Source organism: Anolis sagrei, chromosome 11 (assembly GCF_037176765.1).
Source record: "Anolis sagrei isolate rAnoSag1 chromosome 11, rAnoSag1.mat, whole genome shotgun sequence".
In the NCBI taxonomy this organism is placed as follows: Eukaryota; Metazoa; Chordata; class Lepidosauria; order Squamata; family Dactyloidae; genus Anolis; species Anolis sagrei.
The window spans coordinates 35208655-35229517 of NC_090031.1; the positions used below are offsets into that span (position 1 = coordinate 35208655).

At 44.1% G+C, this 20863-nt stretch overlaps 1 protein-coding gene across 1 annotated transcript in view; it reads right to left on the reverse strand.

Moving 5' to 3' along the window:
* The window catches only part of GDPD1 (glycerophosphodiester phosphodiesterase domain containing 1), a 41367-nt gene that overhangs the window by 13206 nt on the left and 7298 nt on the right, over positions 1-20863 (reverse strand). Inside the window, exons 2-4 of the mRNA XM_067472207.1 lie at positions 10142-10184; positions 1414-1549; positions 1260-1305 (exon numbers count right to left, since the gene is read on the reverse strand). Coding sequence (XP_067328308.1) covers positions 1260-1305; positions 1414-1549; positions 10142-10184 — 225 coding nt within the window. The remainder of the gene's footprint in view (positions 1-1259; positions 1306-1413; positions 1550-10141; positions 10185-20863) is intronic.

Sequence of the window (20863 nt, forward strand, 5' to 3'; positions counted from 1 at the left end):
TACATTAAGACCACTACTGACCAAAAGGTCATGAGTTCGAAGCCAGTCTGGGTCGGAGTGAGCTCCCGACCAAAATTGTGTAGCTTGTTGTTGACTTTTGCTTGTTGTTGACTTTTGCAAAGACAGGAGGAGGAAATTTCGGTACCACTTATGTGGGGAGATTAATTTTAACTGATTTACGAGGCCATAAAAATCTCCAGGAAGTATGCAAAGAATGAGGAAGTACTTCATCAGTGTCACAAATGGACGGTGAAGTGACAGTTCCCCTGGTGGCCAGAAGCTGGAATGTTAAATAGCCTCTGAGTGTCTGTCTATATATGTTGAGTGTCTATGACATTGAATGTTTGCCATGTATACATATATTGTAATCCGCCACGAGTCCCCTGCGGGGTGAAAAGAGCGGCATATAAATACCGTAAATAAATAAATAAATAAATGATAAAATAGCAGAACCAAGGGGCTGCTTCAGACATTGCAGGGCAACTAAAGCCTTGATTTGTAAGAATTCTGGCAACCTGTGAATGGGGCGATAGAGTAATTTGTCGCTGGACCAAGCCAGAACAGCTAAATGAATAATACACCATAAGGTTTATCATTTGTGGCATCCCAAGCTAGCAATGTGGATAATTCCACCTCTGACAAACTGCGATGCTAGTTTGGGATGCTACAACAAAGCCCAATTTTTTTGATCTGCTCCAATATGCCTTGTTTCAGCTAAGTAAGAATTCTCTTAACTTCAGGTTCACAAGGACATTCAAATCCCAATGGCCAATTCCTGAATGGAGACAGCTCCTAAACCTACATTTCCCTGGTCAGTAAGGAAAACACCATGTTGCAAACCTCGTTATCCATTGACCTGCTATTATCCTATACCATCCCTTAAGGTTAACTGATAGAGGGCCTCCATCAACACCCATGCCCTTTGGAACTGTATGTCAACAAACCATCCGACCTCATTTGTCAACTACATTCTGGTCCCTAAAAGGGGTCAAAAGAGCAAACCAATTGGGGAAACAAGATGGCTGAGCAATGCACACATTGGGAGAAGAAGCTAAAAGCTGACACTTGTGAAGAAAACAGATTCAGCTGGAGAAAACCTGACAAAACTGGGAAATATACATCAATCTGAAAATATATTAAATAAATTAACACAGACATGATGGCACAATTGTTTTAAGTTATGAAAGCTCGCACACAACAACAAAGTAATGCTCATAACAAAAATATTTTGAAAGCAGCCAAATTCCTCCCAGTATTACCTTTCTGAAAGCTGACATCCAACCGGCAGAGGTATGGTGGGAGCTCCTTTGAAAAAGAAAAATCACAATGCCATATTAACTCACACACCGTATGTTTCATAAGGGTCACCACCCACAGGTAGGAGACTGAAAGACGATAGTGATTCCAACTTACTGCGTATTTGACGTCCGAAATGTTGACGTCCACCCCTGTGGAGCGCTTGAGGTTCTCGTCATGCGAGACCACAACTTCTTCATCCTTGGTCAAGTGGCAGTCAAGCTCCAGCATGTCTGTCCCCACGTTGACGGCACTGAAGGGAGACAACAAAACCTGAGCTCTGGGAACAAGGCAGAGGAGGAAAAACAGAGCTTGGAAAGCTACTTTGACAAAAGGAATTTGCTTCCATTCCTTGTCCCATTTGAAAAAACAAACAAACAACTAGCCCTTTGCCATTGTTATTGATTTGTTACTAACAGCTTTAGGAGTGTTAGGAGAATAGCAAAAAAGAAATACACCGTATATACTCGAGTATAAGCCGACCCCAATATAAGCCAAGGCACTTAATTTTACCGCAAAAAACTGGGAAAACGTATTGACTCGAGTATAAGCCAAGGGTGGGAAATGCAGCTGTTATGGATCCATTTCAAGATAAAAATCGATACCAATAAAATTACATAAATTGAGGCATCAGGAGGTTCAATGTTTTTGGATATTTAGCTATTTCAAAGAAAAATAGTATGGTATCAAAAATAACATAATAATAATAATAATAATAATAATAATAGAACTTCACTTGTCTCCTGCCCTATCTCCCCATGGGGACTCAGGATGACTTCCAACATAGTAATAGGCAAACATGTCTATACAAACAATGCAAAGCTAGATACAGATCTATAATTATATATACTAATTTTGCATATACATTTCCCCCTGAAACATTTGCAAATCCTCTTTCTCTATATGTGCATTTCTCTCCTGCAATATTTGCAAGCCCTATATATCTATATTCATATCTTTCTATATAGATATAATTATATCTATATCAAATTTGCAGGGACTTACAAACATGTGAGGGGAAAATTCATATAAAAATAATGTATACATATAGATACAGGGTCATGGAAAGACCTGCAAACATATGAGGAGAAAACTTCCAAGGGAACAATGATGCACATATAAAGTTAATACATTTAGACACACACACATACACAAAACCAGGAAATTGGATGGGCCTGAAAGATAGCCATACAAACAAAGACATGAAATGTGTCTCCCTCCTTCCCTCCCTTTTGACTGGAAAAGAAAACACACTGTCAAGGGAGGAGAAGAGGAGAGAGAAATAGATCATATATTGCAAACAATTGCCTCCAGGCTCTGCTGCCTGGCCTTGGCCCCATTATAAACCAAGGGAGGCTTTTTCAGCTCAAAAAAAGGGCTGAAAACTCGGCTTATCTTCGAGTATATATGGTAATCACTATGCGAAAGTAACAGAGACCGCCACCAAAGTTGTAGGACCCACTTCCTTGTACTTCAGCTGGTCCACCGCTTCCTTCCAAAGTGACTTGAATTTGTTATTTGAGAGAGCAATGGACTGGAAAAAAAGTAAATGTGAACAATGGCAGTCCTATGTACCTGCTGCCCATCCTAAAGGTTATCAATGCCCCTGGGGAAAGAGGACAACCTTTGGCAGTTTGCAGAGATGTTGCAGTTGGCAAGCCCAAATGTTATTGTGAGACAACTAGGTTCTTGGGCTGGGTGGTTTAATGATATGCTTTCAGGTACAAATGCAGCTCAGCAACTTGGCATCACCCTCAAAGCAAGGAGGGAAAGCTGATGTAGTGGAAACCAAAATCCTATCCACGTTCCGCACGCTATAAACACACGCTATGTTTTCAGAGCAAGGAACTGCTAAAGCCACCTCTTGTATAACAGCAGGTTGGAGGAGGGCCAATGTGGTCCCAGTCTTCAAGAAGGGAAAAAAGGATGACCCAAACAATGACCCATGTCCGGTCAGCCTCACGTCGATACCAGGCAAGATTCTGGAAAAGACTGTGAAGGAAGTGGTCTGCAAACACTTAGAAGGAAATGCGGTCATCGCTAATAGTCAACATAGATTTATCAAAAACAAGTCATGCCAGGCTCATCTGATCTCTTTTTTCGATAGAGTTACAAGCTGGGTAGATGCATACGGGGAATGATGCCGTGGATGGAGCGTACCTGGATTTCAGGAAGACCTTCTTTGACAAGGTCCCCCACGACCTTCTGGCAAACAGACTAGTCCAATGTGGGCAAGGCAAAACTACGGTGAGGTGGATCTGGAATTGGTTAAGTGGACAAACTCAGAGGGTGATTCTCCCCAAGGCTTCCTCCTCTTCATCCTGGAAAGGAGTGACGAGTGGAGGGCCATCTGCAGGGTTCCGTCCTGGGCCAGGTCCTGATCAGGATCTTCATCAATGACTTAGATCAGTGGTTCTCAACCTGGGGTCCCCAGATGTTTTTGGCCTACAACTCCCAGAAATCCTAGCCAGTTTACCAGCTGTTAGGATTTCTGGGAGTTGAAGGCCATAAACATCTGGGGACCCCAGGTTGAGAACCACTGACTTAGATGAAGGCTTAGAAGGCAGGATCATCAAGTTTGCAGACGACACCAAATTGGGAGGGAGAGCCAAGACTCCAGAGGACAGGAGCAGGATTCAAAACGATCTTGACAGATGAGAGAGATGATGGGCCAAAACTAACAAAATGAAGTTCAACAGGGACAAATGCAAGAGACTCCACTTAGGCAGAAAAAACGAAATGCAAAGAGACAGAATGGGGGACAATGAGGGCTAGCTCAAGAGTAGGACGTGTGAAAAAGATCTTGGATTCCTCATGGGGAGGAAGGTGAACATGACCCAACAATGTGATGTGGCGGCAAAAAAAGCCAATGGGATGTTGGCCTGCATCAAGAGGAGCAGAGTGTCTAGATCTAGGGGAGTCATGCTCTCCATGCTCTATTCCGCTTTGGTGTCCAATTCTGGGCACCACAATTGAAGAGAGATATTGACAAGCTGGAATGTGTCCAGAGGAAGAGGGTGACTAAAATGATCAAGGGTCTGGAGAACAAGCCCTATGAGGAGCGGTTTAAGGAGCTGGACATGTTTAGCCTGAAGAAGAGAAGGCTGAGAGGAGATATGATAGCCATGTATAAATATGTGAGAGGAAGCCACAGGGAGGAGGAGGGAGCGAGCTTGTTTTCTGCTGCCCTGGAGAGTAGGACACAATGGAACAATGGCTTCAAACTCCAAGAGAGGAGATTCCACCTGAACATGAGGAAGAATTTCCTGACTGTGGGAGCTGTTCAGCAGTGGAACTCTCTGCCCCGTAGGGAGTGTGGTGGAGGCTCCTTCTTTGGAAGCTTTTAAACAGAGGCTGGATGGCCATCTGTCAGGGGTGCTTTGAATGCAGTATTCCTGCTTCTTGGCAGAATGGGGTTGGACTGGATAAAGGCCCATGAGGTCTCTTCCAACTCTAGGATTCTATGATTCCACCCCGTTTCCCTATGAGCTCTCCCTTGCAAATAATCTGCTCCTTTTATCTCATCCTGAGTTTTTAATCATTTTATTGTACATGCAGCCCACTCACTGTTATTGTAATTGTTCATTGCATTGTTATGTTTTGTTTTCATTGCTTATTGTATTCATAACGTTTTCGTAATTTACTGTGTTGTTGCTTGCATTTCGGTTTTTATTTTTATTTTATTGCATTTTACTGTATTGTAATTTGCTGTTTGGGCTTGGCCTCACGTAAGCCGCCCCAAGTCCCCGTGGAGGGAGATGGTGGCAGGGTATAAATAATGATGATGATGATGATGATTATTCTCTCACACCAGAAGCAACTTGCAGTTTCTCAAGCAAGTTTCTCAAGAAATAGTCAATTAATCACACAATTTCAATAAAAGGACTGAACCACGAGCATCAGTTATTCTACAAAATAGATTGAAAGGACAGGGAAGTTTCTATGTTGTGCTAAACCCACCCCACTTGGCTCCCCTGGAGAGCACAAGCTCCTAAATAAGTTTCAATAATCCTCATTCAGTTTTGGAAGCATTGGAAGGAAATGGGCTTACTGCAACAATACCAAGCCCAGAAAAAGAGTTACAGCAGGGAGGGTGGGATAATTCCACGGAATCGCAGGCCCCCCTCTAAGAACGGTGCTTTTCTCTTGTTGGGAACCTGTCAGTAAGCCGTTGTAACCTGCCATTGTATAAAGGGCGATTTGAAAGGTCTTTGGGGGGAAAAAAGCACTCCAATTCTCAAATAAAGATAGATTGCTTTTGAAATTATTATGTTCACGTTGCTATGAGCCCACACATTTTCTGAACAGCCTGGAAGTACATCTGAGGGCCAGAAATGCAGAGTATTTAGGCTGTCAATAAAGCTGGGATTCTTAGAGAAAGGGGGTTTTTGGACACTACAATCCAAGCCCCTTGCTACACATTTCATTTCACAGCCTCCAAGTAGACCTTTTGCGGTACATGAAACTCATGGGAAAGGAGAAGCAATAATGAACAATTCCACACCAAGTCTTTGGTTGAATGGAAAACAGACTCTTAAACTATGTGCAAAAGCTGGGTTGTTGTAGGTTTTTTTCGGGCTGAATGGCCATGGTCTAGAGGCATTCTCTCCTGATGTTTCGCCTGCATCTATGGCAAGCATCCTCAGAGGTAGTGAGGTCTGTTGGAACTAGGAAAAAGGGTTTATATATCTGTGGAATGACCAGGGTGGGACAAAAGACTCTTGTCTGCTGGAGCTAGGTGTGAATGTTTCAACTGATCACCTTGATTAGCATATAATGGCTTGACAGTGCCTGGAGCAATCTTTTGTTGAGAGGTGATTAGATGTCCTTGTTTGTTTCCTCTCTGTTGTTTTGCTGTTGTAATTTTAGTGTTTTTTAATGCTGGTAGCCAGATTTTATTCATTTTCATGGTTTCCTCCTTTCTGTTGAAATTGTCCACCTGCTTCTTGTGTATTTCAATGGCTTCTCTGTGTAGCCTGACATGGTGGTTGTGAGAGTGGTACAGCATTTCTGTGTTCTCAAATAAAATGCTGTGTCCAGGTTGGTTCAAAAGGCCACACAGCAAACTACCAGATGTAAACAAAATAATTTCTCCTTAAAATATTGACTTTCCTGCTTGTCCTTTGACCTTTGCAGTAGGTTGAATTAGTCATGGGGGTTCAGTGTGCCAGATTGGGTCCAGGTCCATCATTGGTGGAGGCCACAGTTTATCTGGTTGTGGATGACCTACAACCAGAAAGGGTCAGTTCCCCCTCTCCCTGCCCCAACCCCCTCCCAGTAATCAAACTTCGGGATATCAGGTCTGTGTGCCAAGTTTGGTCCAGATCCATCAGTTTTTGGGTTCACAGTGCTCTTGGGATGTAGGTGAACTACAACTCGCCCAAATCAAGGTGAATTTTCCTCAAAGACATCCAGTATTTTTTGCTGGTCACTATGGCGCTCACTGTAACCTGCAATGTCATTGGAAGGAGGGCCTTTGGTGTCTCCTGAGTTGTAGGAGCTATAGCTGTTTGTGGAGGCAGGAGCTTGTCTCTGTAAGTGGACACCATGGGGTTGGACTGGATGGCCCAGGAGGTCTCTTCCAACATGGGGTAGCCACATGCGCGCACACATAGAATCATAGAATCAAAGAGTTGGAAGAGACCTCCTGGGCCATTCAGTCCAACCCCATTTTGCCGAGAAGCAGGAATATTGCATTCAAAGCACCCCTGACAGATGGCCATCCAGCCTCTGTTTAAAAGCTTTCGAAGAAGGAGCCTCCACCACACTCTGGGACATAGAGTTCCACTGCTGAATGGTTCTCACAGTCAGGAAGATCTTTCTTGTGTTCAGATGGAATCTCCTCTCTGAAGCCATTGTTCGCTTGCGTCCTAGTCTCCAGGGAAGCAGAAAACGGATTTTTATGTAGTTTGTATTTGTCGTATAGTTATATGTTGTTGATACTGGCCTTTGTAACTGTCTTTTTATGTGTACTGTACACCGCCATGAGTCGCCCGTAAGGGCTGAGAATGGCGGTTAATAAGTGCATCAAATAAATAAATAAATAAATAAATAAAACAAGCTTGTTCCCTCTTCCCTATGGCTTCCTCTCACATATTTAAACATAGCCCTCATCATATCTCCTCTCAGCCTTCTCTTCTTCAGGCTAAACATGCCCAGTTCCCTAAGCCGCTCCTCATAGGGCTTGTTCTCCAGACCCTTGATCATTTTAGTCGCCCTCCTCTGAACACATTCCAGCTTATCAATATCTCTCTTGAATTGTGGTGCCCAGAATTGGACACAATATTCCAGGTGTGGTCTAGCCAAAGCGGAATAGAGCATGGGGAGCAGGACTTCCCTAGATCTAGACACTAGGCTCCTCTTGATGCAGGACAGCATCCCATTGGCTTTTTTAGCCACCACATCACATTCCTGGCTCATGTTTAACTAGTCCACGAGGACTCAAGATCTTTTTCACACGTACTGCTCTATGCGTATAGATAAGAAGATAAGAACTGTAGCCCAAAAGGAGTACAGTCCTTTCTTGATGTCTAGTGCAACTTCTCTCCAACTCCGAACTAGAACCTGGATAGTTGAAATTCCAGTCTAACTCTCTGGAATTTAATTTGAGCCCAGGAGATGTGATTCAGTTTTTTTCTTAACCCAAATTAAAAATGAATGTTTTTCTCTCTTTCCACTACAAACCTTTAAGGAGAAATTATTTCATGTACATCTGGTATTTTGTTTTTTGTTCAGGTTCCAGTCTTAGAAGTTACCTTGATTTATCATGTTTGGCATTTTAATATTTTGGAACCAACCCAGTCGTAATCCATGGCATAAGCCCTGCAATGTAATACAGAAGCTTAGCATGTTCTTTAAATAACATCTTAATTTTTTCCCTGCAAGTTGTCCAGAGCTATATCTGTGTTGAGAAAACCTTCAGCAGATGGTAAAAGCTGTTAAAGTAATTCCAATCTGATTTTTCAAATGGCAAAACACAGACTGCAAAGGTCAAAGGACAAGCAGGAATGTCAATATTGTTCCATTTTGCTGTGTGGCCTTTTGCGTATAGTTGAAGAGTCTGTTTTCCATTCAACCAAAGACTTTGTATGGAATTGGTCATTACTGCTCCCCCTTTCCCATGAGTTTCATGGGTTTGAGGGGCCTGAATCACCATAGTGGGAGTTGTAGTTTACCCTGTAGCCAGAGAGCACACTGAATTCCACCAATGATGCATCTAGAGCAAACTTGCCCAAAATAACAAACTTTAAGTACTTATGGAGTTTCCCAGGGCTAACCTGGCATAATGTGAGTTGAAGTTCACCCACGACCGTATGCATTTTGTACCCTTAACATTGCCTTTTTCAAAAAACCTGGGCAACGCTGGGTCCCCAATAATAATAATAATAATAATAATAATAATAATAATAATCTTTATTTATACCCTGCTACCATCTCCCCAAGGGACTCGGTGCGGCTTACATGAGACCGAGCCCACAACACATCAATAATAATAGAAAACAAACAATACAAAACAGTTAAAATACATCTCATAAACAAAAATAAAATAAAACATAAGGAGTACAGTAACACAACAAGCATTTAAAACCTATGGCTGGGCCAAATGTAAAATTAAAAATTTAAAAAATAATGCTGGGCATGAGCAAGGTAGGAAAGTGTTTTTGGCAGTACAAATATGATATGTACAGTGTGCGTTCATTCATTTTTTTCACATTATAATCCGGCCCTCTAACAGTTTGAGGGTCTGTGACCTGGCCCTCTGTTTGAAAAGTTTGAGGACCCCTGGTCTAGATCTAGGGAAGTCATGCTCCCCATGCTCTATTCCGCTTTGGTTAGACCACACCTGGAATACTGTGTCCAATTCTGGGCACCACAATTCAAGAGAGATATTGACAAGCTGGAATGTGTCCAGAGGAGGGAGACTAAATGATCAAGGGTCTGGAGAACAAGCCCTATGAGGAGTGGCTTAAGGAGCTGGGCATGTTTAGCCTGAAGAAGAGAAGGCCGAGAGGAGATATGATAGCCATGTATAAGTATGTGAGAGGAAGCCACAGGGAGGAGGAGGGAGCAAGCTTGTTTTCTGCTTCCTTGGAGACTAGGACACAATGGAACAATGGCTTCAAACTACAAGAGAGAAGATTCCACCTGAACATGAGGAAGAACTTCCTGACTGTGAGAGCCGTTCAGCAGTGGAACTCTCTGCCCCGGAGTGTGGCGGAGGCTCCTTCTTTGGAAGCTTTGCAACAGAGGCTGGATGGCCATCTGTCAAGGGTGATTTGAATGCAATATTCCTGCTTCTTGGCAGAATGGGGTTGGACTGGATGATGGCCCATGAGGTCTCTTCCAACTCTTTGATTCTATGATTCTATGATTCTATATAACTGGGATGGAAATTTTCGGAGGGGGTAGGGTGTGCAAATCAATCAATCCTAAATCAATAATAAAGTGCATCTTGAGGGCATATTGCTGAGAAATTCATTATTCTGGAAAGGCACACTGGAACAACCACGTTTTCAGGCTCCTCCTAAAAATTGCCAGAGTTGGGGCATCCCAGATGTCCTTGGTTTACAAGTTGGTTGACAAATAAAGGGAACACACCCTTGCTTTTCACCTTGGATCTCTGTGAGGATGTGGTGAGGATGTGTCCCACATCTTGGGAGCTTGGGGTCCATGACAAGCTTGTCACCTAACCTGAACGTGGTCTTCCTGGGAGAAGCGAGGATTAGAAGCTCTCCTTAATCAGGGCAGATCAGGTGTCACTTCAATCTTTAATTAACCCTTTTAATCCATGACCAAACCCCACGGCAGTTAAGCAAGGGGAAAGAACCGGTCTTGGGATACTTACTGGCGAAAAGCTGCCATAGTGTTCTCCAGATTTTCTCCAGCACCTGGTAAAAAAGGAAGAGGTGTTTTAAAAGAAGTTGCGACTATTTTCCTTGATTTGCCCAAAAGTCACTCATGGCCTCCAAGGAACGCGTGTCCCACCCCAGTTTTGTAACCCTCAGATGTTTACATTTTGGAATCCGACGTTTCAGTAACAGACCTCTGCCCTCTAATCTCCAGACTTGTGAGGCTGTTCACTGCTAAACCCATTCAGATTTACTCAGAACTAGAAAAGAGCCAAACATATGCACTCGAAATTCACCCACTGGATTTCTGGGATTTATCTACCTTTCCATGAGCAGGGCTACACACCTGTTCCTTACAACAATAACAACTATTCAGGGCATGGAGCATAATTAGAAAAATGAAAGCAGCAGAGTGAAACAGGTGCAAGCTGGAACATCTAACCCTTCTCTATACCTTTTCCTTTCTGCTTCTCTTAGCTATTGAAACTGGCTACACATCTAAGAAGAATTTGGTGCAACACCAGACTTAATTCCTACTATAGAACAACTAATCTACTCCCAACAAAAAGTCCTTTTGTCTCAAGGAAATCCTTTGTGCCAAGTCAGAGGCATACACAACACTGATTCCTGCCAATTACTGCCGTCAAATTAATTTTAAAGTGAACGAATAAGGCACATAGCACACATCCCATGCATGCCATATACCAGCAAATATGGAAAACACAAGAATGGCCATCAGACTGGAAAAAAATCCACTTCTATCCCCATACCAAAAAAGGGAAATGCTAAAGACTGCTCCAACTTCCGTGCAATGGCCCTTATTTCTCATGCCAGGAAGGGAATGCTCAAGATCCTGCAAGGAAGAAGACTCCAGCAATACATGGAGAGTGGCCAGGTGGACAAGCTGGGTTTAGAAAAGGCAGAGGAACCAGAGACCAAGTTGCCAATATCCGGATGCTGGAGAATGGAGAAAGGCAGGGAGTTTCAGAAAAACATCTATTTCTGCTTTATTGACTATTCTAAAGCCTTTGGCTGTGTGGATCATCATAAATTGTGGCAAGTTCTTGGTGGTCTGGGCATCCCAAGCCCCCTTCCCTCTCTCCTGAGGAATCTGTACAAGGACCAAGGAGCAACAGTCAGAACTGACCACGGAACAACAGACTGGTTCAAGACTGGGAAAAGCATACGGTACGGTCGTCTACTCTCACCCGACCTATTCAACTTATATGCAGAACACATCATGCGAGGATATGCAGGCCTTGATGAATGCAAGGCTGGGGTGAAAATTGCTGGAAGAAACATTAACAACCTTAAAAATGCAGATGACACAACTTTGATGGCCAAAAGTGAGGAGGAGCTGAGGAGCCTTCTAATCAAGGTGAAAGAAGAAAGTGCAAAAGCTGGGTTGCAGGTAAACATCCAAAAAACCAAGATTATGGCAACAAGAATGATTGACAACTGGGAAATGAGGGAGAAAACGTGGCGGCCGTGACAGGGTTTGTATTTCGAGGTGCAAAGATGAGTGCAGACGCAGAGTGCTGTCAGGAAATCAGGAGACACTTCTTGGGAGGAGAGCAATGTCCAATCTCGACAAAATGGTGAAGAGTAGAGACATCACACTGGCAACAAAGATTCACATAGTTAAAGCAATAGTATTCCCCATAGTCACCTACGGATGTGAGAGCTGGACGAGAAGGAAGGCTGAGTGAAGGAAGAGAGATGCTTTTGAACTGTGGTGCTGGAGGAAAGTCCTGAGAGTATCTTGGACTGTGAGAAGATCCAACCAGTCCATACTTCAGGAAAGAAAGCCCGGCTGCTCATTGGAGGGAAGGATACTAGAGATCAAGTTGAAGTCCTTTGGCCACATCAGGAGGAGACAGCAAAGCCTAGAGAAGGGAATGATGCTGGGGAAAGTGGAAGGCAAAAGAAAGAGGGGCCAACCAAGGCCAAGATGGATGGATGGCATCCTTGAAGTGACTGGATTGACTCTGAAGGAGCTGGGGGAGGCGACGGCCAACAGGGAGCTCTGGCGTGAGCTGGTCCATGAGGTCATGAAGAGTCGAAAATGACTGAACGAATGAACAACAACAGCAACGCACATCCCATGCAATAGTGAAGAAAAGTAACGGTCACACGCATATTTTGCTAATACTGTAGATAACAATGTTTCAACCAGCTGTCGTAGGCAAAATAGATGAGGTATCTCAACAAAATGTTTTGCAAACAGCTTCTATGATGGGGAGAGAGCAAACTGGGCAACAGAAGTGAGCATCTCTAACCTCAAATTCGAGTTTATAGAGAGATCCTAAATTATACTGATTGAAACCTGAATGTTTGTCCTGTCTAGAATGCATGTGCTGAAATCCAAAGCAAGACTTCTGTCATTTCCTTTGACTCAATGGGTCTGTTCCACTTGAAGCCAACACATGAATATAGGCTGGCAACACGAAAATCTTTATAGTCTTCACTGAATTGTAAGTGTAGCTCTCATGTCTGTCTCTCAGGCTCAAAAATAGCTTCTTACTTTGAACCAGGAAACAATCTATCCAGATGAGATGAGTTTGAGTATTCTCTCTCTCTCTCTCTCTCTCTCTCAGCCATTACATGTCATTCTGGCTCAGACTACCTGTCTGAACGTATCTCCTACCACGAACCATCACGAAGTTTAAGATCTTCAGGAGAGGCCCTGCTCTCAATCCCATCACTATCGCAAATGCGGTTGTTGGAGACGAGAGACAGGGCCTTCTCGGTGGTGGCCCCTCGCCTATGGAATGCCCTCTCTAGAGATATCAGATTGGCTACCTCCCTCTTGTCATTTAGAAAGAAAATTGAGACCTGGTTATGGGACCAAGCGTTGGATCAGTGGAAGAAGCTCACACAACTTATGGCAATGAATTGACCCGGACTGATTTTTGGATTTCGATTTTAATGGATGTGTCTTAATTGTTTTAATTGATGTTTTGATTTTTAATATTTTGATTGTACTGTGGTTGTTTTTATGATGCTAGTGTCATACAATGCTTCTGTTAGGCCACCCTGAGTCCCCTTTTCGGGGGGTGGGTGGGGTATAAATATAGGAAATAAATAAAAATAAAATAAATTCTCTATTAATTATCAATTTTTCTCCTCAATGGCCAGCCCTGCATGGACATTCAACATGCTTACCTTCACTGCCTGGTTTTAGGGGTTCACTCCAATTGTTTTTTTTCCTCCTGCAACCTTTGCAAACGGCAACATTGGTCTCTCTCAATTCAGAATTCCTGTAATTGCTTTGACAAGACAACTGAGAGTACTCTCAGAACTGAAATTACAATGTAGGCTACCAACAACTTTCTGTACTTCTTGGATTTCACCGTTATTTAAGTTTATTTTCCCACCATAGCCTTCATTCCTGCAATGGGTTCTCTGGCCAGCATGCTACCCAAGGCTGCTTAGAGTCCTCAAACTCATCCATATAAAGGAATAAATGCTTGAAGTCATTATTCAGCCCAAAATCAAGTAAGGTCTGTGCTGAGTAAGACAAGCATGTCTCCAAAGTGAAAGGCACCTGACTAAATTGGCTCTCCTTCACTAAAGCTCATGCCACAATTAATCTGCTAAATCCGCTGGGTGCCACACGATTCATGGTTCTGCTACAAAAGATTAACATAGCGACACCAATCTGGCCATTATTAATCTAATTACTACAGTTAATAAACTTACAGAGGGTGTTCAGTATTATATATATATATATATATATATATATACATACATACATACATATACACATATATATATATATATCTCCATGCACTTATACTGGTGTCTAGAATTCAGGCCCCTTGGTGACGCAGCAGGTTAAACCGCTGAGCTGCTGAACTTGCTGACCGAAAAGCTGGTGGTTTGAATCCAGGGAGCGGAGTGAGCTCCTGTTGTTAGGCCCAGCTTCTGCCAACCTAGCAGTTCGAAAACATGCAAATGTGAGTAGATCAACAGGTACCGCTTCGGTGTAAAGGTAACAGTGCTCCTTGCAGTCATGCCGGCCACATGACGGTGAAGGTGTCTACGGACAACGCTGGCTCTTCAGCTTAAACATGGAGATTCTAAATCTAGCCATGCTCAATAAAGCTGCCTAGGAATGCCAACAGGGACCCCATAAAGAGGTTTGCCATTGCAAGCTGGGACCCCATAAAGAGGCCTGGAAATACCAGCAGGGACCCCATAAAGAGGTCTGCCATTGCAAGAAGGGACCCCACAAAGAGGGGAGATTCTAAATCTAGCCATACTGGGACACGGCTAGACTTGATGTCAGGGGAAACCTTTACCTTCACTATAATTCTATCACCACTGCCTAAGAAATAGCACAAATACTATAAAATAGCACAAAGAATCAGGTGTCAAACAGGGATGATGTGTTATTGCCCCAACTCTATTCTCCATCTTCATCGCTATGATACTTCACCTTGTTGATGGGAAGCTTCCCACCGGAGTGGAAATCATCTATCGGACAGATGGCAAGCTGTTCAACCTCAGCAGACTGAAAGCCAAAACCAAAGTTACAACAACATCTGTTATAGAACTCCAGTATGCCGATGACAATGTCGTCTGTGCGCATTCAGAAGATGATCTACAAGCCACTCTCAACACCTTCGCAGAAGCATACACGAAGCTTGGCCTGTCACTGAACACTGAGAAAACCGAAGTGCTGTTCCAGCAGTCACCAGCCAACCCTTCTCCAATGCCAGAAATACAGCTTAATGGTGTAGCATTAGAAAATGTGGACCATTTCCGCTACCTTGGCAGCCCCCTCTCCACCAAAGTCAACATCGACACCGAAATACAACACCGCCTGAGCTCTGCAAGTACAGCATTTTCCTGAATGAAGCAGAGAGGGTTTGAGGACCGGGACATCCGTAGGGATACCAAGGTGCTTGTCTATAAAGCTATTGTCCTCCCGACCCTGCTATATGCCTGTGAGACGTGGACTGTCTACAGACGTCACATGCAACTCCTGGAACGATTCCATCAGCGATACCTCAGGAAAATCCTGCAAATATCTTGGGAAGACAAGCATACAAACGTCAGTGTGCTGGAAGAAGCAAAGACCACCAGCATTGAAGCGATGCTCCTCTGCCACCAACTCCGCTGGACCGGCCACGTTGTCCGGATGCCTGACCACCGTCTCCCAAAGTAGTTGCTCTACTCCGAACTTAAGAACGGAAAATGGAACATTGGTGGGCAGGAAAAGAGATTTAGAGATGGCCTCAAAGCCAACCTTAAAAACTCTGGCATTGACACTGAGAAATGGGAAGCCCTGGCCCTTGGGCGCTCCAGCTGGAGGTCAGCTGTGACCAGCAGTGCTGCAGATTTCGAGGAGGCACGAGTGGAGGGTGAAAGAGAGAAACGTGCCAAGAAGAAGGCGCGTCAAGCCAACCCCGACCGGGACCGCCTTCCACCTGGAAACCAATGCCCCCACTGTGGGAGAAGATGCGGGTCAAGAAGAGGGCTCCACAGCCACATACGGACCCACAAGGAAACCCATAATGGAAGACCATCTTACTCGTCCAACGAGGGATCGCCTAAGTAAGTAATCACCACTGCCTATAAAATAGCACAAAGACAACTGAATAAATTCCCCGAGGACTCTGAACGTATGATCCTCCAGCTCAACCTTTTTAACACTACCTTGGAGCTTCTGGGTCAGCCAGCCCTAGGGAAATATTATTGGTCGGATTCCCATTCAAAACTTGGCAGGCCGACTTGAGAAACACTTCTGTCCATTTAAAGATACACGGCTGTAATCTCTTTTATATTGCCTCTTATCGGGAACCGTTTCCATTGCTCTTTCTAACACCTCCTTCCCTCAGTCATCAGACAAAGCAGGCTTGTCAGAAGAGAGGCAGTCGCCCATCTAGGTCACATTTCTTCCGAGTTGAATTACAGAGGTTGAGGCAAGAAGATCAGATGTTAGTTCACCTGAAATTTCAGACCCCTGGCCTGGTCTTTCCTTTCCAGCCCTGAATACTCGATCACTTTCAGTTCAAGTCAGCATGCAAAGCAAATGATCAGGAATAGAGCAAGAAGGGTCGCAAGAATCCACCTATTGAAGTACCCAAACAATTGTGATGGTGCTGAAGTAGTCCTGACTTTCTTAGATTGGGTTAATACGAGGGTTTAATGAGAAGTAATGCCTCCACCTTCGCAACTCAACAGATGGCAGTACTGATATGTGGCAGGTACTGGCTTCTTCAGTAGACTCTCCTCTACAGTTCCATTTTGGTGGGAAGCCTTAGCATTGAACAGTTGTGTTGTTAAAGTGCGAAGTATGGAACCCTGCGCAGACGGTCGGTCAATGCAACTTAAGCCATGTGCAGTCACTGAATTCTTGACAACAGAAGGTGTCACCCCAAAGGAACATCAGCTTAAGATTTATTTATTTATCGTGTCATCCGCAACCAGAACATTGTATTACATTTCTAACAGAACAAAACAAACAAACAGATAAAAAAAAAAAACACAAATTTTGCAAGCTTGGTAGTTGATTAAATGTCCTTTGACCAGTATCTGGCCCCTTGGAGTGCCTCTGGTGTTGCCGCAAGAAGGTCCTCCATCGTGCATGTGGCAGGGCTCAGGTTGCATTACAGCAGGTGGTCAGTGGTTTGCTCTTCTCCACACTCGTATGTCAAGGATTCCACTTTGTAGCCCCATTTCTTGAGGTTGGCTCTGCATCTCGTGGTGCCAGAGCGCAGTCTGTTCAGCCTCTTCCAAGTCGCCCAGTCTTCTCTGTGCCCAGGGGGAGTCTCTCATCTGGTATCACCCATGGATTGAGGTGCTGGGTTTGAGCCTGCCACTTTTGGACTCTCACTTGCTGAGGCATTCCAGCAAGTGTCTCTGTAGATCTTAGAAAACTATTTCTTGATTTAAGTCGTTGACGTGCTGGCTGATATCTAAACAGGGGATGAGCTGGAGATGCCTCTGCCTTGGTCCTTTCACTATTGGCTACAACTTTCCGGACGGATGTCAGGTGGTGCAATACCGGCTAAGCAGTGTAATTTCTCCAGTGGCATAGGGCGCAGACACCCTGTGATAATGCGGCATGTCTCATTAAGAGCCACATCCACTGTTTTAGTGTGGTGAGATGAGTTCCACACTGGGCATGTGTAGCTTAAGATGTACTTTGAGGAAAGTTCAGCACTATATTCCGTTACCACCAAAGTTGTTCAGAACACAAGGTTGGCGGCTCACAACTGAACTGGAGTAGAGATGCCGAGATGGCTTACATGGCCCCATCTATTCATTTAAAAGCTTCTTGGTTGTTTACATGCCTAATGGATTAGAAATGGGACTCAAGTGAAATCCATCATCTCTTAAATGTCATTGATTGCTTACAATTATCCTGCGGAGCAATTAATAAGAGGCACAGAAGGAATGTACAACATATACCGTTGAGAGGAACACTTAAAACTCACTTGGAAAGGAGGTATGATGAGCAATTCTGCCTAAGGCGGAAACTTCATGCCCACACACTTCACCCCTTTGAGCCTAGCGTAAAAAAGAAATTCCGCTCCCTCTATTCCTTTCTGAGTTTTAAGGTTTATATTTTGCAGAATGCATTTAAATCTAAGGCAATTAGTAAGCAATAGCTGGTGATTAGAGAGAACAGGTGAGATGGTTTGAGCATTGGAATATGACTCTGGAAACCTGAGCTGGCCATAGAAATCCCACTGGGTGAACTCGGGCACGTCACAAACTCTCAGCCTCGGAAATGGATAGTGTTGTCTCAGGGAAGTCATAAGTCGGAAATGACGTGAAGGCACGCAGGAAAAAGAGGGGACATAATTGCAAGTGCCCTGGAGACTAGGATGTGGAACAATGGCTTCAAATGACAGGAAAGGAGATTCTAGCTCAGCGTTTCTCAACCTGGGGGTCGGGACCCCTGGGGGGGTCGCGAGGCGGTGTCAGAGGGGCTGCCAAAGACCATCAGAAAATACAGTATTTGCTGTTGGTCATGGGGGTTCTGTTTGGACCAATTCTATCATTGGTGGGGTTCAGAATGCTCTGATTTTAGGTGAACTGTAAATCCCAGCAACTACAACTCCCAAATCTCAAGGACTATTTTCCCCAAACTCCACCAGTTTTTACATTTGGTTATATTTGAGTATTCGTGCCAAGTTTGGTCCAGATCCATCATTGTTTAGGTTCACAGTGCTCTCTGGATGTAGGTGAACTACAACTCCAAAACTCAATGTCACTGCTCACCAAACCCTTCCTGTATTTTCTGTTGGTTGTGGGAATTCTGTGTGCCAAGTTCGGTTTGATTCCATCACTGGTGGAGTTCAGAATGCTCTTTAATTGTAGGTGAACTATAAATCCCAGCAGCAACAACAACTCCCAAATGACACCAATGTACCCATATTCAAATGTGGGTATATTGGGTATTTGTGCCAAATTTGGTCAAGTGAATGAAAATACATCCTGTAAATCAGATATTTACATTACGATTCCTAACAGTTATGAAGTAGCAACAAAAATAATTTTATGGTTGGGGGTCTCCACAACATGAGAAACAGTATAAAGGGGTCGCGGCATTAGGAAGGTTGAGAACTACTGTTCTAGCTGAACATGAGGAAGAACTTCCTAATAGTGGGAAAGAGCTGTTCAGCAGTGGAACTCTCTGCCCCGGAGTGTGATGGAGGTTCCTTCTTTGGGGGTTTTTAAACAGAGGCTGGATGGCCATCTGTGAGGAGTGTTTTGAATGCAATTTTCCTGCTTCTGGGCAGAATGGGGTTGGACTGGATGGCCCACCAGGTCTCTTCCAACTCTATGATTCTAGGATTCTAACTACAGCTATTGGCTTGTTAAGCACTTTTTCAAAAAGCCCGAGTGGGATACACCCCCAATTACAATGCTTGACTTAACAAGCAAGCACCTCACACCCACAAATTGCCTACCACCAACCTAAGCCTAACCCTGACCTCAGTTCTAGCTTAAAGAGATCTGGCCACATTGCATATTGATGCTGTGCTCAATCTAAACAGATGGTTGAGGGGGAAGGAAATGAAAGGGACACCACAAGGATCGGAGGACGTGAAAAAACAGGCAAGGAGAAACATGGAGATTTTGCAAACCTGCTTCTGAAAGATCAGGCTGAGCAGATGGTTGGCGAGACACAGGAAAGCAAGTAAGGGATACGGGATGCCCCTCCCAAAATGGGAGCAAAATTTAGGAAACAAAGAGGGGCCAATTTGGCAGCGCTGGGTGTGCGCACACAGGGAGCGATGCCTGCAATTTTGGGGAGGTACAAAAAGAGAAGTCTCTTTCAGACAGTAGTGTACAAACCCACACAATCTCTTTGATCATCACGCTCCCACCTGCATCACAAGTACAATTGGTGGGGACGAGAGAGAGGGCCTTCTCGGTGGTGGCCCCTCGACTCTGGAACTCACTCCCTAAGGACATCAGGCATGCCCCATCTCTGGCAGTCTTTAGGACAGTGGTTCTCAACCTTCCTAATGCTGTGACCCCTTAATACAGTTAGTCATGTTATGGTGACCCCCAACCATAATATTGTTTTCATTGCTACTTGATATCTGTTATGTAACTACTGCTATAAGTTGTAAATATCCAATATGCAGGATGTATTTTCATCCACTGGACCAAATTGACCCAACATTCCCAAATGTGGATGCTAGTGGGGTTGGGGAGGATTGAGTTTGTAATTTGGGAGTTGTAGTTGCTGGGATTTATAGTTCACTTATGATCAAAGAGCGTTCTGAACTCCACCAGCAATGAATTTGAACCGAACTTGGCGCACAGAGCTCCCACAACTAACAGAAAACACTGGAAGTGTTTGGTGGGCATTGACCTTGAGATTGGGAGTTGTAGTTCACCTATATCCAGAGGAGCACTGTGGATTCATGCAATGATGGATCTGGACCAAACTTGGCACGAATACTCAATATGCCCAAATGTGAACACTGGTGGAGTCTGGGGAAAATACACCTTGACATTTGGGAGTTGTAGTTACTGGGATTTATAGTTCACCTACAATCAAAGAGCATTCTGAACCCCACCAACAATAGAATTGGACCTATCTTTCCACGTGTAACCCAGATGACCAAGAGAAAATGATGTGTTTTCTGATGGTCTTCGCCAACCCCTCGGACACCTTCTTGCGACCCTCCCAGGGGTCCCGACCCCCAGGTTGAGAAACACTGCTTTAGGAGGAGCTTGAAAATGTGGTTGTTCCAGTGTGCCTTCCCAGAATAATGAACCTTTAGCATTATGTCCTCCAAAAGCACTTTACATCGATTTAGGACTGCTTGTATGTTTCCATCAATGCCCCACCTCCTCTATCTTGTTCATGCCTAGCATTATTTTTTAAACTTCAATTACATTTGGCCCTGTCATAGATTTTAAATGTGCACTGTTCCTTGTTTAATGTTTATTTGTGTATGAGTTTAATTTTAATTTTAATTGCTTTGTATTGTGTCTGTTATTGCTTGTATTGGTGTACTGTTAACTGGTGCTCCTTACAGGGAGAGGTCAACCCTCCTGTTCAAGGAGCTCCATTGGCTGCCGTTCATTGTCCAGTCCCAATTCAAGGTGCAGGTGCTTACCTACAAAGCCCTAAACGGTTTGGGACCTGCCTACCTGCATGACCGCATCTCCGTATACGAACCCACATGATCTCTCTGATCATCTGGAGAGGCCCTGCTCACGATCCCACCTGCATTGCA